This window comes from Mastigoproctus giganteus, chromosome 14, assembly GCF_048544385.1.
Source record: "Mastigoproctus giganteus isolate SK-2022 chromosome 14, ASM4854438v1, whole genome shotgun sequence".
NCBI lineage: Eukaryota > Metazoa > Arthropoda > Arachnida > Uropygi > Thelyphonidae > Mastigoproctus > Mastigoproctus giganteus.
In genome coordinates this window covers 71,670,823-71,697,893 of record NC_143588.1, presented here as the reverse complement: position 1 = coordinate 71,697,893, position 27,071 = coordinate 71,670,823, and the positions used below count along the sequence as shown (strand labels likewise).

General features: G+C 37.8%; 1 protein-coding gene across 1 annotated transcript in view; it reads right to left on the bottom strand.

Moving 5' to 3' along the window:
* The window catches only part of Orc4 (origin recognition complex subunit 4), a 181,814-nt gene that overhangs the window by 79,208 nt on the left and 75,535 nt on the right, over positions 1 to 27,071 (bottom strand). Inside the window, exons 6-7 of the mRNA XM_090388705.1 lie at positions 19,842 to 19,990; positions 2,830 to 3,003 (exon numbers count right to left, since the gene is read on the bottom strand). Of these exons, the coding sequence (XP_090244831.1) occupies positions 2,830 to 3,003; positions 19,842 to 19,990 (323 nt within the window). The remainder of the gene's footprint in view (positions 1 to 2,829; positions 3,004 to 19,841; positions 19,991 to 27,071) is intronic.

Here is a 27,071-nt window from a genome sequence, read left to right as displayed (position 1 = left end):
CTTCGAACTACCTCATATTTCAAATAATCTGATAATATCAAATTAATGAGGATATACTGTAAAATATATAAAATAAAATTTGATTTATATTTATGCAAAAGAAAGCTACTGCTGACATAAGGAGAAAGGAAGTAGGGATAATTATAATAATAGTTCAATTTTTTATCCCTACTTCCTTTCTCCTTATGTCAGCAGTAGCTTTCTTTTGCATAAATATAAATCAAATAATATTACCACAACTGAAATTGAAAATTATGGTTAGCCCTCTATTTTCTATATAATATTCTATATATTCGTCTCGAAGTTATCTGTCGGGCTAGCTGTTATCTTGCCTGTTTGCTGTTAAATTTAAATTTAAACCAAATAGCCTTTATGTTTATGTTTATTAATTGAACCTAGTTAAACAGGCAGATAGCAATCAGAAACAGATAGCTCTGCTAATTATTGGTGGGATATATTGAAAGGGGTTAGCCCTTGAAAAAGTTCCTTTCAATGTATCTATATATAAATAATTAGCTACATAATCATTATTGTATTCTATATTATATATTTATATATTAATACTAATTATGTTTATTAATGTTTATTTCCAGGATATGGCAATGCAGACCTACACAGGCTATCTTAGTCTTTATAAGTTATTTTGGCCTTATGGCCGACTGTATACTGTTATGTTTATATACATATTCAGTACCTATATAGTATATATATTATACTTTTACTATAATAACTATATTTATATATATATACAGTAGAAATACATAACAGTTGAGAAGCAACATAAGCAGAAAACGGAAAATAACAAAAGTTATATTACGTCTAATGCTCCAAAACGTGCATAGCAGTAGTAGAGGAAGCAAAAGGATATAATTAATGTGTGGTTTGTAGAATAAATAACATGTCCATGAAAATGGAAATGAAAAGTACACAAGGTGCCAGAACTAAGAGAAGTTTAAGGGATAGTAGAAAGTGGAAGTGAAGTAGTGGTTAAACAGGTGAAAGAATTTGTAAAACTTAGTATAAAATTGAACAGGGACTAAGTAAAAAAAAAAGGAAAAAAAAAAAGGAATATACAAGTAAATAAATAAATAACACTATATTCAGATATGGGAGGGCAATTTTAACAAGATGTTGAATCAGGGTATTTACGTCTACTGTATTCAGAATCTGAATACAGTAGACGTAAATTTGTATATATTTGTATTTATTTTAATTTACATTTTTTACACTGCGTAAGGACTACCTTGTCTAATAGTATTACAATAAAAGGCCGCATATTTGCCCACCTTTTTCTAATACTACAGACAACTTTGGAAACACAGTGCCTGATACATGGTCAGGAGTAGTCCCCTGATGAATTTCCTGGCTGTGTATCATATTTTCATCTACTATATTCAGATTCTGCATATTTGCCATCCCTGATTCGACCTCTTGCTAAAATTGCCCTCCCATATCCGAATATAGTGTTATTTATTTACTTGTATATTCCTTTTTTTTTCTTTTTTTTTTTTTCCCTCAGTCCCAGTTCATTTATACACTAGGTTGTTCTCTTTCACCTGTTTAACCACTACTTCACTTTCTACTATCCCTTAAACTTCTCTTAGTTCTGGCACGTGGTAATCAATGGGTGCTGCTCTTCATAGACTAATGTTATTAGTGGAGTCCCACAGGGTTTGGTGTTGGGTCCACTGTTGTTTTGTATATTTATCAATGATATTGATGAAGGTATATCAGCCTTAGTGTCGAAGTTTGCAGATGATACAAAGGTTGGCAGGGTTGTTAATGACAGTAATGGCAGTGTGCTACTGCAACAGGATCTAGAAAATTTGGGCAGATGGGCTAAGAAGTGGCAACTGAAGTTTAACCTTGACAAATGCAAAGTACTGCATATGGGTAGAAATAAACCCAGAGAAACATACCAACTGTGTGGTACTACACTTAAGATGGTAGAAAATGAAAAAGACCTGGAAGTAATTGTGCAGTCAGATATGGAGTTTTCTGAGAATGCAGACAGGCTGCCAGGGCAGGTCATGGGGTTTTGTCAATGATATACAGAAATTTTGCTAGCAGGGAAAAGGAGGTGATTGTCCCTCTGTATAAGGCAATGGTCAAGCCACGCCTTGAGTACTGTGTACAGGTCTGGAGGCCTCATTTTAGGAAGGATGTGGATCTGCTTGTGCGTGTACAGAGAAGAGCAACAAGATTGGTGAGGGGAATGAAGTGATCCTCTTACCAAGAGAGGCTTAAGTTCTGCAAATTGCAGTGGCTGGAGACTAGGCACCTGCGCAGTGATCTGATTGAGGTGTATAAGGCCTTGAATGGGTTGAGCACGCTGAATTCTGATGGGATCCTTCCACTTGTTCAGATTACGAACCTAAGGGGGCATAAATTCAAATTAAGAAAAGACAGATGTAGAATAGATGTGCAGAAATTTGCCTTTAGCCAGCGGGTGGATAATTGCTGGAACAAACTTCCATCTGTCGTTGTGGAAGTTGATAGGTTAAATAAATTTAAGGAGGAACTGGATAGGCATTTGGAGAGAATGGTGTGATTTTTTTTTGGCTGATGCTGCATAAGCTCATACACTTGCTTTCTTGCATCATATGCCACTACTACTACCTTGTGTACTTTTCATTTCCATTTTCACTGACACTTTATTTATCCTACAAACCACACATTATTTTATCCTTTTGCTTTCTCTACTGCTGCACTGCACATTTTGGAGCATTAGACATATTATAACTTTTGTTATTTCCCTTTTTCTGCTTATTTTGCTTCTTAACTGTTATATATTCCTACTATATATATATATATATATATAAAATCTACCTTGATATGTGCATTCCATTCTTCTCTCAAATCTCCATCTGGAAAGTCTTCAGAAAGGCTGAGGAGTGTCACTGACATCTCAATGTATTTCTCAAATGTTAATTGATTAAACAGGTAAAGCTGACGATGAGAAAACCGAGACTTGACACGCTTTTCCAATAATTCAATCACATCCTATAATAAATTATTAAGTATCAAATATACCCAACAAACAAAAATTTGTTTACTGAGTATATTTCTGAAGAATTTCGGAAATACAGTGTAAAATTAATTGAATTATAAGCAGCGGAAACATTTATAATAATTATAATAAACATATTTTTATGCAGCTTGTGTCAAAAGTAATGAGGATCAAGTGATTACACACATTTGCTAAAAACAGTAAAATATTGGGGTTATATATCCACCAGCATCACCTATTCTCTGCCGAACTGGTGCATGTGTAGCACATGTATTCACATCAATGAGAAAATGACTCACATGTATTGTTTCATAAACAAACAATGAGAGATTTTCTTGTGAAGGAAGGAAACTCAGCAACAGTATTTTTCATATGCTAAACTGTAGCCTTAGTGTTTCTGCCAAGAAGTGAGGAGCTGTTTTCAGCTTGTTTATTGAGTTTACTGGTCTGATGATAGGATATGGCAACAATCTTGAAATGTTATCTTTTATCAAATTTAATGCAATTTAATAGTAGCTTATAAATACTTAATAAACTAATATTAAAAAATTATTCATGTAGTATAAGTGTTTTTTTATTATATACTTAATTTCAAAAATAAAAATGATAAAAATTATATAAAGCAAGATTCTGTGCACCAGGGTACCTTCTCATCATTAATACAAGTGAATGAAAAACCAGAGGACATATTTCAATAACCTCTACACCTAAAGCGTTTAGGGCATAAGCCTCAAGCTATGAGAGAGTCTAGACTATGTATAAATATAGTGCAAGTGCATCAGAAATACATAGCTATATCTGAATAAATCAAAATATTAGTAAAACGGTTGTAAGTTATATCTCATATTTTGAATACCTTCACAACGAGTTGCCATGATATTGCACTACTTCGAATAAGTAACGCTTCACCTAAGGAGAAGACTAATGTTACTTATTTTCAGATGGATACCACCACCCAGACAGCACCGTTTCCGGGCTATTTTGTATTTTTCTGGAATAACTCTACTATCCAGTTGTCCCTATTAGACTTAGAAAAGCAAAAAGATAGAGTGAAAGTAATAGTAGGAGCGGAAGAGGAAAAGAAACGGTTTAGAAGAATGAAAGGGACAGTAACTCCTTCAAAAGGTACGCAGACCTTTATATACAAAAACTCAAACTCCTCGAATAGGCAACGCTTCCCCAGTGGAGAAGGCTGTTGTTACCTATTCTTGGAAACTCTGTGGGTAGGTACACGAGTGATCACTCGAGTACCTACCCACTTCTCCTTAGGTGAAGCGTTACTTATTCGAAGCAGTGCAATATCATGGCAACTCATTGTGAAAGTATTCACAATATGAGATATAACTTAAAACGATGCCGTTTTACTAATATTCTGATTTATTCAGATATAGCTATGTATTTATACATAGTCTAGACTCTCAAATAGCTTGAGGCTTAGGCCCTAAACGCTTTAGAGTCTAAATACATGATACACCATCAGGCATCTCTCATATTGTGGAGTTATACTTCATAACTGTTTTTCCATCATTGCATCACTCGGGTACCTACCCACCCACTGAATAAGGGCCAAATAGCCCTGAAACGGCACCAGGGGGAGCCTGATGATGTCCGGAGTTTCCAAGAATAGGTAACAACAGTCTTCCCCACTGGGGAAGCATTGCCTATTCAAGGAGTTTGAGTTTTTGAGTGGTGTGAGTTGAAGGAGTTACTGTCCCTTTCATTCTTCTACACCGTTTCTTTTCCTCTTCCACTCCTACTATTACTTTCCCTATACTTTTTTTGCTTTTCTAAGTCTAATAGGGACAAGTGGACAGTCGAGTTATTATCCCACACATATACAAAATAGCCCTGAAACGATGCCGTCTTGGTGGTGGTATCCATCTGAAAATAAGTAACATTAGTCTTCTCCTTAGGTAAAGCGTTACTTATTCAAAGTAGTGCAATATCATGGCAACTCGTTGTGAAGGCATTCACTGGCCACTACACCTATTATGACAAATTTAACTTTTGTAAAAAAAAAAAAAAAAAAAAAGAGGAAAATCAGGACACAAATACAGAATGTTAGGAAGTAACAGAAGATGATCTCGTGATGATTACTTTTGGGCAATATGTTGTATCTACTTGGAATAACTTACCTTCCAAGTTAGTGGACAGTTTGACAATATTCAAGGCTTCTGGCACTGGATAATAGAAATGATTTGGAAATTTTACTAACGTGTAAAATTTCACTTCTTTGAACCCCTTTGGCCATTGTAATATTAATACTAACTCTGTAGAGTAGGCGAAATTCAATTATTCTAACCTCTTAAGTTTAGTAATGACAAAAGTTACTTTATAATGTAAAATTATGTTTGTCATCACTTTGTGGCAGTAGTATTTACTATGCTATAAGGTGTTATAACATGATTTTACAGCATAGTAATTACTATTGTTACATAACCTGGGGAAAGTGTAGCATTATTATTGCATTTATGTATTTCTTAGTTTAGTGAAGCATTTTTAATTTAAATTTAAACTAAAATCATGTCTCAGACTAGAGCAGCAAAGTAAAGAGCCCTGAGAGGTAGGAATGCTATGGTTCAGAAAGTGGAGGAGATGCTAGGAGCATTGTAAATAAATTTGATGAATTTGAAGTACTGATTAAGTTGTCGAATGCAGACATTGTAAGAATAGTGGACAGGTGGTGTCACTCAGACATAAATGATGATGAATTTGAATATGGGGAGTACAATGTATACAGGAAGGACAGACAGGAGATGAGAGGTGGAGGGGTTATGCTCTTAGTTAAGAAGAATATTAAATCTAAGGCAGTATATCCAGATGATTTGAGTATTGAATGCAATATTGAGTCAGTTTGGTGTAATATAAACACTGGGAAAACAAAAGTGAGAGTAGGAGTGTGTTATAGGCCTAATGACTGTGATGAGAGCAAATCAGAATGTCTCATAATGGGGATTCGACTGGAATTTGTGGGTTGGTAACTCACACACTAACAAGGCTTTTGTAGATTTCTTGGACAACTATTTTCCACAGCAGCATGTTAGAGGAGGCAACAAAAGGAAGCAATACTCTTGATCTGGTTATTAACACAGTGATTCTTCATGCATTAAGAATCTGCAGGTAAAAGACCCACTGGGTGGCAGTGATGTGGAATTAAATTAAAGACATAACTACTGTCAAGGGTAAAGGGAAAGACTTTCTTTCATAAGGATGATTACAGAGGTCTCAGTTTTTAAATTGTGTGCAGTGGGAGCAAATTCTAATGGGAAATATTCAGAAAATTTATCAAAGAAGCTGCTAGGCTTTGTATACCAACAAAGAAATGCTGTTCTAGATTTAGACCTAAATGGATGTCAGATTAACTACTAAAACATGTGCCAAAGAAGAAAAGTGCATGGGATGCATATAAATTATCAGGTAATAACAGAAGCCTATGGTAGATATAAATTAGGCGGTAATCAAGTTACAAAGGAGGTTAGGCAAGCTAAGCCTGATTATGAGAAGTCTTTGGCAAAGAATGCAAAGAAAAACAGCAAAGACTTCTATGCTTATAATACAGTAGAAGGAAGGGGTTGAAATCACATTGGGCCACTTGATGTTTAAGGATTAACTGTTGTTGACCCTGCTCAAGTTGCAGACAAATTAAACAGGTATTATGCATCTACATTCACAAATGAATTCTTTAGTGTAGGGATGCCAGAAGTTTATCAAACTGTAATGAGGAGCTAAATGACTTTGTGATAACTGAAAGGAAAGTGGAAGAGAAATTGTTGAGGATGAACATAAAAAAGGTACATGGGGCAGATGGAATCTATCTAATAATATTCAGGGAGGCAGTAAAGGAGGTAAACAAATCTTTAGCCATAATTATAAGAGCATCCTTCGATTCAGGGGAGTTCCCTATCAACTGAAGAAGTGCAAAATATATCCCCAATTCATAAAGGGGAATCAAAAGGTGACATGAGTAATTACAGACCTGTTAGCATAATGTCTGTTCCAGGGGAAATAATGGAATCGCTGATTAAAGAAGTAATGCAAGGCCATTTGGACAGGATGTGCATAATTATACTGCAATCACAGCATGGATTTGTCAAGGGGCAGTCTGTCATGTCTAACCAATCTGATAGGTTATTATGATGCAGTGACCAAGAAACTGGATTCAAAAAATAATTTTGACATTACATACTTAGATTTCAGGAAGGCTTTTGATACTATTGCACATAAAAGACTGCTGTACAAACTAGAGCAATGTGGCATTAAGGGCAAGTTACTGCTATGGATAAATGGATGGTTAAGTGGAAGACAGAGTGGTTATCAATGAGCACTTCTCTTCACAGACTAATGTTATTAGTGAAGTTCCCTAGGGTTTAGTGCTGGGTCCATTGTTGTGTTCAATATTTATCAATGATAGTGATGAAGTAAATCAAGCTTAATGTCTAAGTTTGCAAATGATACAAAGGTTTGAAGGGTGATTAATGACAGTCATCAGGGTGAGTTACTGCAACAAGATCTAGGAAAACTGGATCAATGGGCTGAAGTTTAACATTGCCAAATGCAAGGTACTGCACATGGGTAACAGTAACCCCGGAGTAACTTAACAACTGTGTGGTACTACACTCAGAATGGAAAATTGTGCATTCAGAAATGAAATTCTCTGGGCAGTGCACACATGCTGCCAGGACAGCTCATCAATAATATACAGAGACTTTGCTAGCAGGGATAGGGAGGTGATTATGCCTTTGTATAAGGCCATGGTTAGGCCGCATCTTGAGTACTCTATAGGTCTAAAGGCCCCACTTTAGGAAGGATGTAGGTCTGCTGAAATGGATGCAGAGAAAGGCAATTAGATTGTGAAGGGAACAAAAGGGTGCTCTTACCTAGAAAGACTTCAGTTCTGCAAACTGCAGTGTCTCAAGACCAGGCACTTATGGGGAGATCTAATTGAGATGTTTAAAGCCTTGGCCAGATTGAGTAAGCTGAATGTTAATGGCATTCTTCCACTTGCCAAGACTACATACGAGGAGGCATAAAATGAAGGTGAGGAAGGATGGTTGCAGGACAGATGTGCAGAAGTTTGCCTTCAGCCAGTGGGTGGTTGATTGTTGGAACAGGCTTCCATCTGTTGTTGTGGAAGTGGGTGGGCTGAATAAATTCAAGGGAGAACTAGACAAATTGTGGAAGGTATGGATGGGTGAATTTTTTTTGGCTGATCCTATATAAGCTTGCTTTCTTGCATCATTTGCCATTACTACTACTAGAACTGCCAAGGGAAGTTCAACAAATCAATTTTATAGCATGTGCTACTTACAGCATATTTGTAGAGTCATCTGTAGCAAGACAAGAAGACACCCAAAGAGGATGTCTTTGGGTGTCTTCAATGTAAAGAATGTGAGGAGATTAAGCAGGAATTCCATGTTCTGATATGTGCATATGAGAGCTTGAAGAAAAGAGTTAGTGCCCTCAATGGAATTAAAATGAGGGGCCAATTAAGCACTTAACTGCTTAACTCAATGTTAGAAACCTATGCTCATATATCAGACACCACATGTGAAATGCCAAAGTCAGAAGACACTGATCCAACAAGAAGTAGCTATTATCAGTGACTTTACTGTCAGGGAAAATGGGAAATATATTTTTCAAAAACAATAAGGGGAATAGGACCAGGTTATGTCTACCAGGGGCAAAAGTTAATGATGCTGCAGAACAGTTATCTTTTAAACACTTACCGTATTTCCCCATGTATAAGACGCTCCTTAATTTTGGGGCCCGAAATTTGAAAAAAAATGTATTACATAAAATTATTGAAATCAAGTTTTATTCATCATAAAATTCATACAACTCCTCATCACTGTCAAAACTCCCATCCATTAGCTTGTCCTCATTTGTGTCTGATGACGAATCACTGTCTTCATATATTGCCTCGTCCTCAGTTCCATCTATGGCATTCAAAATGCCACACTTCTTAAATGACTTGACAACGATCTCAATCTTGATATTATCCCAGGATCTTTTCACCCAGGTAAAAACTTCTCCTATAGTTGGTTTCTTCACTCTTCCTGCTGGTGTCAAATTGTCCCCAGAAGACTTCATGCATTGGTTCCATTCGTCTCTCATGGCAGCTTTCAAGGGTTTGTTAATGCTGACATCAATTGGTTGGAGCTAGCATATCAAGCCTCCAGGTATGACGGCAAGTTTTGTTTTTTGCTCTGCAGCAATCTTCTTTGTGTTTTTTGTTATGTGTGCCCTGAACTGATCAAGCACCAATAGGACACGTTTGCATAAGAGCCCATCTGGTCTGCTGCTCCAAACTTTCTCAAACCAGATCTTCATCCCATCCTGATCCATCCAACCCTTGTCATGAACGTGGACAATCACTCCTCGAGGAATGTCTTCTTTTGACATTGTTTTGCGCTTGAAAATCAACATAGGCGGCAGCTTGGTTCTGTCGGCACAACAAGCTAGAACAACTGTATAATGGCTCTTTTCATGTCCACTTGTCTTCACAGTCACAGTTTTCACCCCTTCTTATCAACAGTTCTGTTACGTGGGACATCAAATTGAAGGGGGACTTTGTCCATATTTGCAATCTGTCCCAACTCAAACTGATGTGTCTTCCGACATTGAATGACGAAACGATGAAATTCAAGGACCTTCTGCTCATAGCTTTCAGGCATCTTTTGGGCAAGTCTGGTGCGTGTATGCATGCTTAGTCCATTCCGTTTCATGAACCTGTAGCACTAATTATGTCCTCCTTTGAAATCAGTAACTTCTTTTTCATCAGCAATTCTTCTTGCCTCATGCTGAACCATCTTTGTGGACACAGGAATTCCAATTGCCCTTTGCTCTTCAATCCATATCTTCAATTCCCTCTCTAAATCAGGCCATTTTGCTGACTTGCCTCTCATGGCCTTCTTCTGCCGTGGCGTTTTCAGTAGGGTTTCTTCTTCCCATAGCCAGTCACCGATTGTTTTCTCAGTTGGAGGAGGACCAAACTTACGTTCAGCAGCACGATTTCCATTCACTTTTGCAAACTGGATCACTTTTAACTTGAATTCAGCACTGTACGAAAATCTTTTCTGAGCCATTTCTGGGCAGAATGTGGCAAAATGTAACCTAATATACCGGTAACAAGTGCGAAACAATGAGCACAAAGACAACAAGCACGAAAAAGCAGGAAATGCAAGTAAAAAAATCTACAACCACTGCATAAGACGCACCCAGTTTTAAGACCCCAAATTTTTCGAAAAAAGGTGCGTCTTATACATGAGGAAATATGCTAATTATAAGGTGTGCAAAAATATTTGCTGATGCTATCGAGGCACTGTTAGACAGATCAGAAATGTGCTAGTTTGGGATGGGGGGATACACAGACAAATAATTTAACAGCAGCTGTAAGCGGAGGCAAAACTGATTCTTGCAATGCTTCTACTGAATCACGCAACAGCCTAGAAACCAAGGTGGAGGAAGGGAGATTAAGAGACCTGCTGGGACTCCTCGGGCAACAATTAAATATATGCATTATGTTAAGCACACATACTAAGAGCACAATAAATAAAGTTGATGAATCTGAAATATTGGTTAAATCACCTAATGTGGGCAGTTATAGGGATGTCACAAACGCAGTTCCACTCAGACACAGGAGATGCAGAATTCGAATATGGTGAGTATAATGAGTACAAAAAGGATAGACAGGGCAGGAGTTACGCTCTTAGTAAAGAACCACTAAGGCAGAAACCTTGCATCCAGTTGATGTGGACATCAAGTGTAATGCTGTCAATTTGGTATGGCATGAGCACTGGGAAAACAAATACAAGGTTAGGAGTATGTTATAGTCATAATGACTGTGATGAGTATAAGGAACTATACAAACAAAGTAAGTCAGTAAATCTGAACACTTTATAATGGAGATTTTAACAGACTTGCTGCTTCTTGAACACCTGTCTTCAGATTTTCATCCAGTTGGAGGGAAAAATGCTCTACTTTTAAAATATTTTCTTACAATTTAACAGAAAAAAAACTAGATATTTTTATCACGCAACCTTCACATAGGAGCTGATTAATTCAGTCATAGTAAGAAGAAAGCCCAAAAATGTTTCCGTCTTTTCCAATACAGAGTTACTCAATCCCGTTGTTTTATATCCTAGGTCGAAACTGCAGTTGGAAAAGCCAGCAGCAAAAGTGTTAACTATCCAAATATTTACTAGAATTTGTCGGTTAGTCACTCACTCAACAGGAGCAGAACATTTCTGTATTTACTGGATGACTGTTTTCTACATCAGCATGTCAGAGACGAAACAAGGGAAAGCAATACTCTTGATGTGATCATCAGCAGTGACTCCTCATGCATTAAGAATTTTCAGGTAACAGAACACCAGGTGACAGTGATCATATTCTATTGATGCGCGATTTATTTAAATATTCAACACTTACTAACATTGATGAAGATGTCAAGTTTAATGTTGAAGTTTTTGGTGATACAAAGGCTGGCAGGGTGGTTAATTACAGTAATCTGAGGTACAATACTGCATGCAACAAGACCTAGGGAAACTGAGCAGATGGGCTAAGTAAGAACTGAAGTTCAATGATGATAAATGCAAGTTACTGCACTTGGGTAGCAGTAATCCCAGAATAACATGTACTGGATTGGTATCACACTCAAGGTGTTGAAGAATGAAAACTACCTAGGGATAACTGTAAGTTCAACGTGAAGTTCTCAAGAAATACAGACAGCTTGTGGAGTTCATCGATAATGTAAAGAAATTTTGCCAACTAGGACAAGGAGGTAATCCTGCGGTATAAGACAATGGCTAGGCTGCATCCAGTATGCATCCAAGTCTGGAAGCCATTTGAGGTTTCAGATCTGTTGAAATGAGTGCAAAGAAGGGTAATAAGATTAGTTGTGGGGATAAATGGTTCTCTTATCAAAAAAGGCTTGGGTTCTGAAAACTGCAGTATCTTGAAACTAGGGGCAAGCTATAAAACCTTAATGAAGTGTTTAAGACTTCATACTGACTGAATAAAAATGCCGATGGCATCATTATTCTTTCTCAGACAACACACACAAGTAATCAACTGTTGGTACAAATTTCTATCAGGTGTTGTAGAAGTGGGGCGGTTCGATTAAATTTAAGGAAGGATCAACAATTTATTAGAAGGAATGGGCAAATGAAGTGGGCAGATTTATTTATTTATTTTCTTTATGGCTCATATTGTATAAGCGTCATACAGTCACCCCTTTCTACAACCAAACTTTCGGATGAAACAAAATAGTTCTAATAATCTTAGCAAGTGTAGCAGTGGAAATTCCAAGAAGTTTTGCTTACTGGAAAGTGGGACTGAAAGTATTCTACTTAAAAGAATCAAAGAGACAACATAATGCAATTCTGAAGGAAAAAATGGTTGGGCAAGCCCAACTATGTGACTACTAAATATAGTTGCTTCTACTCTGACCAGTCAGCTATGGGTAATGCATCAACATTAGAAAAAACAAAAGGAACACTGAGATTTGTTATAGAAATATTACCTATATATATATATATATATATATATATATATATATATATTTTTTTTTTTTTTTTTTATTAATTTACATTTTGTTTGAAGATAATAAATCACTCAAAACCTACATTAGTAGGTTCTGAGTGCTTTATTATTGAATTGGAAATATATACATAATGGGGTCGAACATTTCATGATATTTTCTTACCACTTATTATTATTAGCCATATGATGAGAGAGAGAGAGAGAGAGAGAGAGAGAGAGAGAGAGAGAGAGAGAGAGAGAGAGAGAAGGGAATCACCAAGAAAGCGAAGAATGATGATATCCAGATCAGGACCCTAGGTGTGTCAAGCCCATACTCACTAGATGTGAGCCCCTTCAGTTACAGCTGTCTTTGCAACATCATCATCATCATAAAAGATCACTTCAATCACAAAGACTAACAATTCTTGTGATCAAAGTGATCTTTTGTGACAGTGATATTGCTGTTTGTTGTTTGTTATTTGGTTTTTAGGAGCATTAGCAACTAAGGCCATATTGCTCCGGGAATATGTGGTGGTCATTCCGACCTTTCCCCATCCTCTGTATTTAGTGATATTGCAAAGACTATCACTGAACAAGTGGTAAGGAAATGCCACATGGTGTTTGAACCCATTATGTACATATTTACAATTTGGAAATAAACATAATACCAACATAGGTTTTGAGTGCTTTATTATCTTCAAACAACACAATTTACCAATGCATCATGCTGCTCAAGGAATACTTTAAATTACGTTTCAATTATAAATGTCGAATTGTATAAGTAATTATACATAATTTTACTGCACAATATGTGCAGTAAAAGTAAACAGACAGTGAATATAAAATACAGGTAACCCTTGTATAACATGGTAGTTAGGTTCCTATAAAATGTCATGCGAAACCATGTTATACAGGACTAAGAAAAGTACAAAAAGAGGGGGTTACGTTCCAAAAGCTAACAAAAATACACTATTTTGTTAACAAAATTTTAACAAAAATGCACTATTTTGTTAATAAAATGTTAACAAAAATATGCCATTCTAGATTTCATGTATCTTCTGCTCTCTTTAAAAAATCTGGATTTGTTTGCTTTTGCTTGATAAATCTTTGTGAATTTCATTGTATGAAACAAAGTTTTTAAAGGTTTGGGCTCCTTTCATTCAAGAATCTGCATTCAAAAAATAAGATTCTAATTGCTCGGCTAAATTTATGCCTTCCCGTATGCTTTTTAGTGTAAAATTTGGAAGTTTAGAATTTTCATCTGCGCCATCATCCTCTGAATTGATTTGGTTTTACCTCTGATGCCATTTCCACCAAATCCGCTTCACCAGCCTCTTTTTCTACCAGGAATTCTTGAACATCTTCAATAATATATCTTCTATTCATCTTCATAATCATATTTTTTTATTTTGTTAGGAGCGTCGGCGACTAGGGTTTCCAGGAGAAAAACCATGCTACCTTGCCTGAGCATGACTAACTCATGCCACGTTGTGAAAAAGACCCATAAAAATTTCTCCCGTCATCAACAGAATTTGGACTCGAGTCTATTCCACCCAGTGTGGGGAGGAGGGTGATTCTATCAACTATGCTTGGTGATTCTATAAAGCCAAGAGGTCTTCGGTAGTCATATCATCAAAACCTTCCCCTCCTAGCAACGTAGCAAGTTCTACTATCGCACCGATTCCGTTTTCTGCCGGTTCAACCATATTTCCTGAATGAACTCACTCTGGCCATACATTTTTCCACACACATTTAACGTTGACGGTTTTACTTCTTTCAGTGATAAAGCTATGATTCTGATACAGTCCACAATTGAGAAATGTTTCCATGCCTCCATTACTTCAATAGATTCAGAATCAATTTTTTTCCAAAATCCATTGTAACAACTTTTTGAACTAATGAGCTTTAAAGGTGGATATAATACCCTTGATCTAATAGCTGATCTAATAGCCAGGTGGGCAGGAGCAGCAGTGCATAGCACATGCTTCTTGATTAGCCCGGGGTTCGAACCCGTGACCACCAAAATTATGGAGGATGCGCAAAGATCAGGAAACAACCACCGTATATTCCTGGAGCAATATGGCCTTAGTTGCTAATGCTCCTAAAAACCAAATAACAACAACTGTGGCAGTAGGAACAAAACTTCAACTCGGCGTTCTCATGGATGTCTATGAGAGCTTGAGGTGTAGAGTAAATGCCCTCGAAGAAATTAATGAGGGGGCCATCAAGCTCTCAGCTGCCCAGCTCAACGACAGAGTTCATTACTGTGCATCAGACAAAACAGAGGCAATTTCCAAGGCAGAATGCGCTGATCTCAAAGGAACTAGTTATTGTTGGTGACTATTGTCAGGGAGACAGGGAATATACTATGCAAGAAGGATAAGTGGAACAGATCCAGGGTATGTCTATCAGGAGCAAAGGTTGATGATGTTGTAAAGCAGATATCTTTTAAAGACACAAAACGTGATGTTGTACACGTTGGAACTAATGACATTAAGAATAAGAGATCTGCAGATTTACTCAACAAGTACTTGTCAATGTTTAAAAAAAGTCACGAGTTAGGGTTGAATGTGAAAATGTCTGCAATTCTGCCCAGACGCAATAGAAGGGAGTATATGATGAGAACTTTGTCAATCAATTCGAGCCTGGAGAGATTGTGCCAACGGTTAGAATTTTTTTCAGCCTGGTATCTGAATGGCAAGAATAAAAGGTTTGGCCACAGGCAGAGGCAAAAGGTGATACTTGCACTGCTTCTATTAGAATGAGCAGCAACCTGGAAAGCAAGGTAATGGAGATTTCCAGGTCTCTTGGAGTCATTAGGAAAAAGTAAATACATGGGTTGTGTTAGGGTGGTTAGGAGTAGGAACAGGTGCATGTATACTTGACTTGCATGTACACCAATGCTAGAAGTATAGTTAATAAATTTGATGAGCTTGAAATGCTAGTGAAGGCATCAAAGGCAGATATTGCTGGGATATCAGACACATGGTGTCACACAGATATAAGCATGTGTGTGTGTGTGTGGTATGGGCGTTTAATGGTGCACAAGCTGCTGTGGCTATATTGCGCCTAATAGATATAAGCAGTGCAGAATTGGAATTTGGAGAGTACAACATGTACAGAAAGGATAGACAGGACAGGAAGGGAGGAGGGCTTATAATGTTAGTAAAGAAACACAAAATCTAAGGAAGTGCATCCAATTGATGTTGGTGGACAATGCAGTGTTGAGTCTGGTGTGAAAGGAAAAATGAGAGTAGATGTGTGTTATAGGCCTAATGAATCTGATGAGTATAATGAGCAATTGTGCAGAGAAATAGAGTTTGCCAGTAAATCAGAATGTCATAATGGAGGATTTTAACTTTCCAGATACTGACTGGAACTTGTGGATTGGTCACTCCCACACTAGCAAAAATTTGTGGATTTATTGGATGACTGCTTTCTACAGCAACATGTTCGAGAGACAACCAGAGGGAGTAATACTCTTGATCTGATTATCAGCAGTGATTATTCATGCATTAAAAATTTGCAGATAAAGGAACCACTGGGTGACAGTGATCACAATGTACTGATGTGGGAATTACTTAAAGATGTAACTACCATTGAGGCTAGAGGCTAAAGGGAAGGGCTTTTGCTTTCGTAAAGGTGACTATAGAGGTAGTAGTAGTAGTGGCATGTTATACAAGAAAGCAAGTGTATGAGCTTATGCAGCATCAGCCAAAAAAAAAAAAAAAAAAAAAAACACACCATTCCCTCCAAATGCCTGTCCAGTTCCTCCTCAAATTTATTTAACCTATCAACTTCCACAATGACAGATGGAAGTTTGTTCCAACAATTAACCATCCGCTGGCTAAAGGCAAATTTCCGCACATCTATTCTACATCTGTCTTTTCTTAATTTGAAATGTCCCCTTAGGTTCGTAATCTGAACAAGTGGAAGGATCTCATCAGAATTCAGCGTGCTCAACTCATTCAAGGCCTTATACACCTCAATCAGATCACTGCGCAGGTGCCTAGTCTCCAGCCGTTTCAATTTGCAGAACTTAAGCCTCTCTTGGTAAGAGATTCCCTTCATTCCCCTCACCAATCTTGTTGCCCTTCTCTGTACACACTCAAGCAAATTTACATCCTTCCTAAAATGAGGCCTCCAGACCTGTACGCAGTACTTAAGGCGTGGCCTGACCATTGCCTTATACAGAGGGACAATCACCTCCTTTTTCCTGCTAGCAAAATTCCTATATATCATTGACAAAACCCCATGACCTGCCCTGGCAGCCTGTCTGCATTGCTCACAAAACTTCACAATTACTCAAGGGTCTTTTTCATTTTCTACCACCTTAAGTGTAGTACCACACAGTTGGTACATTTCTCTGAGGTTACTTCTACCCATATGCAGTACTTTGCATTTGTCAAGGTTAAACTTCAGTTGCCACTTCTTAGCCCATCTGCCCAAATTTTCTAGATCCTGTTGCAGTAGCACACTGCCATTACTGTCATTAACAACCCTGCCAACCTTTGTTTCATCTGCAAACTTCGACACTAAGGCTGATATACCTTCATCAATATCATTGATAAATATACAAAACAACAGCGAACCCAACACCAAACCCTGTGGGACTCCACTAATAACATTAGTCCACGAAGAGCAGCACCCACTGATTACCACCTTCTGTCTTCTCCCACTCAACCATCCTTTTATCCATCAGACAGTTTTTAAATTCTGTAAAGTGGGGTCAAATTGATGATGTTACCAATGCTGAATTCTAAATGGCAAGCCTTCAGGGACTTAATTTTGGAGGCTACTAGGGTTTTCATTCCAATTAAGAAATGCTGTTCAAGGTTTAAGCCTAAATGGATGTCAAATAAATTAATGAGGCTCGCGGCAGAGAAGAAGAATGTATGGGATACATATAAAGCATCAGGCTACACAGAAGCCTATGGCAGGTATAAACTAATCTGTAATCAAGTCACAAAGGAGGTTAGGCAGACGAAGGCAGATTATGAGATATCTTTGGCAAAGGATGCAAAGAAAAACAGCAAAGAGTTCTTTACTTATGTAAACTCTAGAAGGAAAGGGATGAATCAGATTGGACCACTTAACATAGATGTGCTGCCTATTGATGATCACGTTCAGGTAGATGATAAACCGAATGAGTATTTTGCATCTACATTCACACGAGAAATTATTCAATGAGGGGAGTGCCAGACATTTATCAAACTCTAACAGGGAGATAAGTGATTTTGTAATAACTGAGAGCAAAGTAGAGGAGAAATTATTGAAGTTAAACATAAAAAATACACCTGGGAGTGGACGGGATGTACCCAGTTATATTAAAGGAGGCAGCAAAGGAAGTAAGCAAATCCTTAGCCGTAATTATGAGAGCTTCCTTGGACTCGTGGACTGGAGGTGTGTGAATGTACCACCAATTAACAAAGGGGGTTCAAAAGGTGACGCAGGTAACTACAGACCTGCTAGTTTTAACATTGTGTTCCAGGGAAAATAATGGAATCACTGATTAAAGAAGCATTGCAGGATCATCTAGACAAGACCGCAGTAATAATTAAGACAGCATGGGTTTGTTAAAGGGAGGCCTTGTCTGACCAATTTGATTGGATACTATGATGTGGTCACAAAGGAACTGAATGCCAAAAATAATTTTGATATCACATACTTGGATTTCAGAAAAGCTTTTAATACTGTTGCACGTGGAAGACTTCTGTACAAATTGAAGAGGTATGGCATTAAAGGTAGGTTGCTACAATGGATAAAGGGATGGCTGAGTGGGAGACGACAGAGAGTTGTAATCAATAGACACTGCTCTTCGTGGACAAATGTTATTAGTGGAGTTGCCCAGGGTTCGCTGTTGGGCCCACTGTTGTTTTGTATATTTATTAATGATATTGATGATGGTATATCAGGTTTAATGTCCAAGTTTGCAGATGATACAAAGGTTGGCAGGGTTGTTAACGACAGTATGCTACTCCAACTGGATCTAGATAAGTTGGGAAAATGGGCTGAGAAGTGGCAACTGAAGTTTAATATTGACAAATGCAAAGTACTGCATATGGGGCAATAACTGAAGAGAAATGTACCGACTGTGTAGTACTACACTCAGGGAAGTGGAAATGAAAAAGACCTGGGGGTAATTGTGCAGTCAAATATGAAGTTTGCTGAGCAGTGCAGATGAGCTGCCAGGGCAGATCATGGAGTCTTGTCAATTTTGCTATCAGGAACAGGGAGGTGATTATCCCGTTCTACAAGGCAATGGTCGGGGCACACCTAGAGTACTGTGTACAGGTCTGCAGGCCTCATTTTAGGAAGGATGTAGAGTTGCTAGAACGAGTACAAAGAAGGGCAACAAGATTGGTGAGGGGGAACAAAGGGGTGCTCTCACCAAGAGAGGCTTAAGTTCTGCAAATTGCAGTGCCTGGAGAGTAGGCACCTGCGAGGTGATCTGATTGAGGTGCATAACGCCTTGAATGGGTTGAGTAAGCTGAATGCTGTTGGGATTCTTCCTCTTGCTCAGACTAATAACCTGAGGGGGCACAGTTTCAAATTGAGGAAAGACAGTTGTAGAATAGATGTACAGAAATTTGCCTTTACCCAGCGGGTAGTTGATTGGTGGTACAAGCTTCCATATTTTGTTATGGAAGCTAATAGCCTAAATATTTAAGGCTGAGCTGGACAGGCATTTGAAACAAATGGAGGCGTGAAATGAGAGAGTTTTTTTTTTTTTTTTTTTTTTTTTTTTGGCTGATGCTGCATAAGCTTGCTTCCTTGCATCATATGCCTATGTTAATGCTAACTTTTGGATGGTCTGGTGTGCTATCGAATAGTAATAAAACTTTGAAATGTAGATTTTTCCACAAGTTCATTAGCACAGACCACAGAGATTTCCCAATAAAATAAAATACAGGGATTTTTCTTTCTTTTTTTTTTTTTGACTAGCAAGTCAACAGCGGGGATTCGAAAAGAGTGGAAATGTTGAAAAATTACATCCAACACAATAGCAGGGTTTTCCCTGCACAAAAGCTCAAAAATACCCTGTTATGCAAGGTTTGCTGAAATTCTCTAACCGTGTTGTACGATTGCCACATATCAATAGTGTTAGAACAAAACCGTGTTGTGGAAGTACCGTGTTATATGGGGGGGTTGCCTGTATTTCAAACATTAAAAGTTTGGACAATAAGTTGTATGCATGTGCTTTTGTCAATACAGTATGTGTGTAAAGTGATTTATTATTAAGAAAAAAATATACAATGGCTTAAAATAAACTTTCACTATTGTCAACCAATTTTATTTTAATACTTACTAATCGACAAGTCAGTCCAACAACAGCCACTGGCACTTGAGATGACTGAGCAACATCAAACATATTGTACAGCAATGTTTGATTCTTGTGCTGACAAAATAAGTCAAATTCATCCAGAACAAAAAGAACAGACTTGCTATTGTGATCTCCTAGGTAATAATTTTGATTAATACACAAATATATAAACATTATGCTTCATTATAAATCAAGTTTCATTACTCATGAAACATAATCTGATTAAAGTCTAAAGACTAACACAAATTACTACATGGATAACTTGAAAATGTTTTAATCAGTAACAACTGGAGGTAGTGAATCTGTGAAAGCTGAGGTGGACAAAAGAGGCTCAGTTAGAGTACCACTCATCAAGGATCAGCAGAGCTTATGAGAAATACAAAGCACAGAGAGAAAAAGCAAAGCAAAAAGTCATAGCAGCAAAGTCAAAGTCATGGGAAGAGTTTGGGGAATTCCTGGAAGAAAGAAAAGCAGAAACTATTCTACAGAGGCCTCACGAATGAAGAAGAAAAGTTGTCCCTCGAAATTCATCCATTCAAAGGAAAGTTTGCTTCTAATTGAGGAGGGTGAAGTTATGAATAGATCTAATGAGTATTTCCAGGAACTCTTGACGGGTGATGAACATTGTGATAGTGAGAGAACCAGCTTATGTCATGATATTGTAGCTGCAGATAGTGAGGAGAATGACATCAGTATGGCACAGCTGAGTGTGGCTATACGCAAGCCAGAAAGGCAGCTGGATACAATGGCATAACACCTGAGATGAAGTACATGGATGTCAACAGGGACAGATCTCATACTGGGAGTGATGCAGCTGGCAGGGAAAAGTAAGAGATACCAGGAGACTAGGATTTATCGTTCACTGTGTCCATTTTTAAAAAGGGTAACAAGGAGTGCCAAAACTATCAAGGAATTTCCTTGCTTAGCATACCGGGGAAAGCATATTCTTACCCACCACCAAAAAAAATTCAAGGCTGCTGGAAAGATCACCACACATGCTTTTTGGGTTGATTCTTGTTAATTTTCTGCCACTCCACGCAACATTTAATGCTCAATATTACAGCAATTTGCTTTTGAACAATGTGAACATAGCAACTCGCAAGAAGAGGCCAGGAAACTATCATAAGGAATCAATTGGATGCATGAAAATGCAGGTCAAGATACAATAATTTGACAATAATACTGGCAACCTTTGCCTAGAGAGTCATGAACTATCCTCCTTACAGTTTATATTTGGTCCCCCCCCCAGTGATTATCACTAGGATTATGAAGGAGCACTGGGAGAAGAGAAATTCAAGTGCAGTGTACTGAATTAGTTATGCAATCTGCCTACTTCTTCCTATGCTGCCAGCATCACTGTCTTGCACAGCAATCACAAAATTGGTCATTGTACAGCAAGATACCTTAATCTTTCTGTACAGCCATCTCATCTTATCCTATCTCAACTCACTTATTCTAGTTTCAAAAACATAAATGAAATACACTGTCAGAAAATTTAATCCTGAAAAGATCTTACTGTTCAAAGATACATTGCAAATATTAAAACAATTGTATATCAAATTAATAACATATTCAATTGATGCCGGAGTCAGTATTGGAAACTCTTCCAGTTTTCCGCAAAACACTCTCAGGATACAGTCTTGGGTAATATGTTGCACAATCTGTCTATCAGCACCACAGTCACATCGTGAAGTATAACTCTTATTCTACTTAGAAAGGAAATCCGCACACCATTCATTGTATGCCATTCATTGTATTTATTGTAATCATTGATTCAGTTTTTGTTATCAATTTCTTGCTTTATCACAGTTTATACATGTGCAATGGGTTTGGGTTTTGGTTTTTTTGGCGCATTAGCTTCTATGGCTATAATGCGCCAAGACCATGTCATTTATAAAAAGAGTTTAAACTTTCAGTGACCTCATGTGCAATGGAAGCGATGATGTAACATCCCAATTTGTTCTTGAACTCAAACACATTGTGCATGGCTAGACACACATGTAACTGCCAAATCTCCAATTCATTACCCTCCATCATAAGGAATCCACTTTCCTTCAAAGTGGTCAATCTCATCCATTAGTACACAAAATTTTGATTTAAGATTTTTGCACTCCCTGCAGACAAAAATGCTTCGTGTTCAGTTTAGTAAAGTAGTGCAATAAGAACAGCTCAGATCTGCCAACAGATCACAGCCAAAACAAGCCACCGAGCCATCATTGACTCCCTTCTGCTGTCTACCTGGTATCTTCTTTTCCAACCATCATTAAGAGTCTAAGTGAGTCTTAACTAGTCTAAGATATGAATTTCTCTGTATACTTTTAAACCAGAAAAACCAGAAAGAGGATAGGAAATGCATGGAAGATCACAGTATAGATATCCTCTTGGTGCAGGAACCATATGTGGTTAAAGATTGTGTAAAGGATATCCAACAAAGTATGGTATAGTGGAAACCAAGCCCAATGCCATGGTAACTATAATAGTAAAGAGGCATGTGATGCAAGAAAGCAAGTGTATGAGCTTATGTAGCATCAGTCAAAAAAAATAAACAAACAAACAAATAAATAAAAAATAAATAAATTTGAATTTATGCCGCCTTATGTTGATAATCTGAGCAAGTGGAAGAATCCCATCAGAATTCAGTGTGCTCAACCCATTCAAGGTCTTATACACCTCAATCAGCTCACCTTGCAGGCACTTTGTCTCCAGCCACTGCAATTTGCAGAACTTAAGCCTCTCTTGGTAAGAGGATCCCTTCATTCCCCTCACCAATCTTGTTGCCCTTCTCTGTACACGCTCAAACAAATCTACATCCTTCTTAAAATGAGATCTCCAGACCTGTACGCAGTAGTCAAGGCATGGCCTGACCACTGCCTTATACAAAGGGATAATCACCTTTTTCATGCTGGCAAAATTCCTGTATGTCATTGACAAAACCCCATGACCTGCTCTTACAGCATGTCTGCATTGCTCAGAAAACTTAATATCTGACTGCACAATTACTTCCAGGTCTTTTTCATTTTCTACCACCCTAAGTGTAGTACCACACATTTGGTACGTTCTTCTGGGGTTACTTCTACCTATATGCAGTACTTTGTATTTGTCAAGGTTAAACTTCAGTTGCCACTTCTTAGCCCATCTGCCCAAATTTTCTAGATCCTGTTGCAGTAGGACACTGCCATTACTGTCATTAACAACTCTGCCAACCTTTGTATCATCTGCAAACTTCAACACTAAGCCTGTTATATACCTTCATCAATATCACTGATAAATACAAAACAAAATTGGCCCAACACCGAACCCTGTGGTACTCCACTAATAATATTAGTCCGTGAAGAGTAGCGTCCATTGATTAAGGAATCTTGATCTGGAGATTACACAGATAAATGAGTTCTGTACAATGCATATGGTTTGTGCAGAAGTAGTTAGTCCTACAAGCAAGATTTACTTGGCTTTGATATATTGCCAAATTAGTTATGGCATAGAAGAGCATTTGCAGGGTACAGACCAAGTATGCTCAGTTCTAGGCTCACAGGAAATGGTTATTGCAGATGTGAACGCGAACTCCTCCTCATGGGGAAGCCGCCATGAGATAGATTAAAAGAGGAGAAAGTGTTGAAGAGACAATTGAAGTAAATGGGTTGCTTACAGTGAACAAAGCTGGACAGATGGCTACATATTCTTCTGAATACGGAGAATTATTCATTGATGTAACATTGGCAACTGAAGCAATTGTTGTTAAGATAAAGGGCATGTGTGAGGGATAATTGGACTACCAGTGATCATCGCTATGTGACATACCAGATTGTGGACCAAGAGAGTAAAAATATTCAGAAGGAATTAGAGCGATATTCGATGGTAACTGCAAAGTAGGACAAATTTGAGAATTTAGTGAGGTGTAGTCTGACCAGAGAAAGAATGAAGGAATGGAATAATAAAATGGCAGAGGGCAAGGTGGAAATGATTATCAAAATAATTTTAGAGTTTTGTGAAATGAGCATTATATAGAAGGTCTTGTGTAAATATGTAAATAGTTTTATGGCTTTATATTTTGTATATTTTTTAAATGTACATATTTATACAGATTTACACTTATATAACAATGATATACATGAATATTTTGTATATAAGAGCATGATGGTAGTCTAATAAATGTTGAGAGAACTGGCTGAGAGTGGCAGTGCACCTCAAAGTATTCCAGCTTCTAAGGAGCCTGTTTGTATATATGTAAATAGATTTTATATGAATTTATTATTACCAGCTAGATAGTAAGAGACACCTTCCCGAGGTTAGGGACGGTAACCCAGTCACAAGGCATAAAGAGTTTTTAGCAGTGATCTGAGGCTAAAAGGTCTGGTGAAATAAGTGTGTTTTAAATTTTAAGTAGTTTTTAATGGTATTGATGTGTTAAAATAAGTCCCTTATGTGGATGCGCCATTGGCATGGGAAATGGAGGCATGGGAAATGGAGGCATTGTGAAACCAAATCAGAAAATACAGAATTACAAAAAAATCCTGTTGCCAAATATTTATAAGGTACAGGCTTATAAAGTCTTAGAGCTACTTTTGAATTACTTTGTATAGAAGATTGTATATGACAGCTGAGAAAAACTAGAAACAAAGTAGTAATAGGAGGAACAATTTATTATCACATAGTTACTGACTATGTTTCTTCAATATAAGCACCACATATCTGTATAACTTTTTCTCATATCCACATAACTGGGAAATTCTATTCACATTGCAATTTTATCAATATCAGCCAGAGACCAGTCTCTGGCATGTAATATGTCCTGTCTGAATTATGTAATGAAATACATGTTCCTGTGTTCAAATCTGTACAAATTTTACACTTCTTTTATATGTAAGATTTTGCAACAATTTTGTTCCCTTCTCAGTGACTTTTTTTTTTTTTTTTTTTTTTTTTTTTTTAATTCTTATGCATTGATTATACATCAAAATAAATGTCTTATTTTTTAAATATCCACTTCACCATCAAATTTATACAATGCCAGACCTTTAACACAGGTTGCCAGTTAACAAATTTAATGTTTTCAAAATAAGTTAAATAACAGTTGTGGAGAAGTTCTTTCATTTTGGAGAGCAAATCAGTCACAGGGACTCTGACAAAAAAAAAATCTGGAGAGATGTGAGCAAGTCAACTTGAGGGTACCATTTATCAGCATGATGTGCAAAGTTGTGCTATGATCAATACACACTACTATTTGTTCCTTCACTACCATCGGCAACCTAAACAAAAGCAGAAATATTTGATAGTTACTTCATCCAATATCTTGCATGATAATGTTCAATACTGTGGGTTTACATGACATTGACCATTGTCATGCAGTCATAGGACTCATGTCCTCCTAGAAGTTCAGAAGGATGACACCATTGTGATCCTGCCCACTGACAAAGGATGATGAACTGCAATTATGGACAGGTCTGAATATTTACATAAGGCCCTCTCTCTCCTGCATGATAGTGATGTATACGATCCAGTACAGGACTCTTCCATTAAAGTTTTAAGGAGATTAGAGTCTGAAGTCAACAAAATGATATACAACTGGTTTTCATCTAAAAAGATCTCTAAAACTGTATGTTGGCAACTCCATGCTACAGGCTGCCAACTTCGCAATTTTATGGGCTCCCAAAGATACACAAACCGGGCATTCCTCTAAGGCCCATTGTTTCCTGCTGCAACTCAGCAACATATGAACTTTCTAAGTACATCAGACTGTTAACACCCCTTACAGGGAATACCAACTGTACTGTTTCTAACAGCGTAGAATTCCTGCACCTCATTAAAGACTTCAACTCCGAAGACCAGGTCATGACCTCCTTCGACGTAGTCTCCTTATTTACCTCTGTTCCAGTACAGCAAGCCATTACCTGTGCTAGACAACTTTTGGATAATGATACCACCTTATCCGACAGAACCTCGCTCTCGATGGAAGATATTTGTGCTGCCCTCAGCTTGTATTCGACTGGCAACGTGGTCATATTCCACAACTTTCTATTTCGGCAGATCCATGGCATGACTATGGAAGCTCCGGTCAACTCGGTCATAGTAAACATTGCAATGGAGGAGCTAGAAAGCTGCATATTTCAAAACCCACCTGTTCCCGTCACCCTCTGGTGTCGGTACGTAGACAACATTTTTGCAATCATTCTCTGGGGTTCAGAAACCCAACTACTACAGAACCTCAACTCCCTGTCACCCTTCATCCAGTTTACCATCGAACTAGAAACCAACAACACCTCTCCTTTCTAGATGTCTTAGTACAACGCACGGGCTCACAACTAAAAACTTCAGTTTATAGAAAAATCATGTGTACTGGCCAGTTTACTAACTCGAGGTGGACGCATGCTCCCCACCATTTACTTAGTACTGCATACATCCTACTCACTCGTGCCAGAACCCACCTAGCTCTATGGATGACAGGCAGATGGAAATTTCAAAAATAAGAGCTGACCTTTCGAGTTGTGACTGTCCCGCTCATATCCTAGAAAAGTGACTTACAAGCTCGTGAACTTGCCATGCACCCCCAATCTAACCCAGAATAATGAAGCCAATTTCTACGGCCTACATCCTTTATTACCCAGGCATTTCCAACCCCATTTCCACAATCCTATGCACTTATCATATAAAGTGTTTACAACTTACAGGCAGAAAATTACGATCACTTACCTCTAGGGTGAAAACACCTATCCCCTCCTTTTTGTGTAGCGGTTATGTATACTGTATTACCTGCCCCGATTGCGGTAGTTGTTATGTTGGGGTACTAGAAGGCTCCAAGATCGCATCTCAGAGCATGAACGGGCCCTCCAATCTGTTGACTCAGGGCACTCTGCAGTCGTGAAACACTATTGGTCTGAACAACACGACCTCAACCCCCCAAGATGATGTCGAGATTGTTGACCAGTCACATAACTACCACCAATGATCTTGACTTGAAGCACTACATATAGCCAGATGCGGTAGAGTCTTCAATTGCAACAGAGATGTGCACACTATGTCCTCAGTAGCAAATGTCTGATTCCACCAGTAACCTATTTGATGTTCCTTCAGTTCACCAATCTCGTGCATGCACTTCACTTGTCTGACACACGACCAAGCCCGGAATTATTTGATATTCCATTTGTAACGTATTTGTACAAATATCTGACGAAGGTGCCCATCATCCCAAAAGCTGTATTTTTTTTTTTATATGCATGT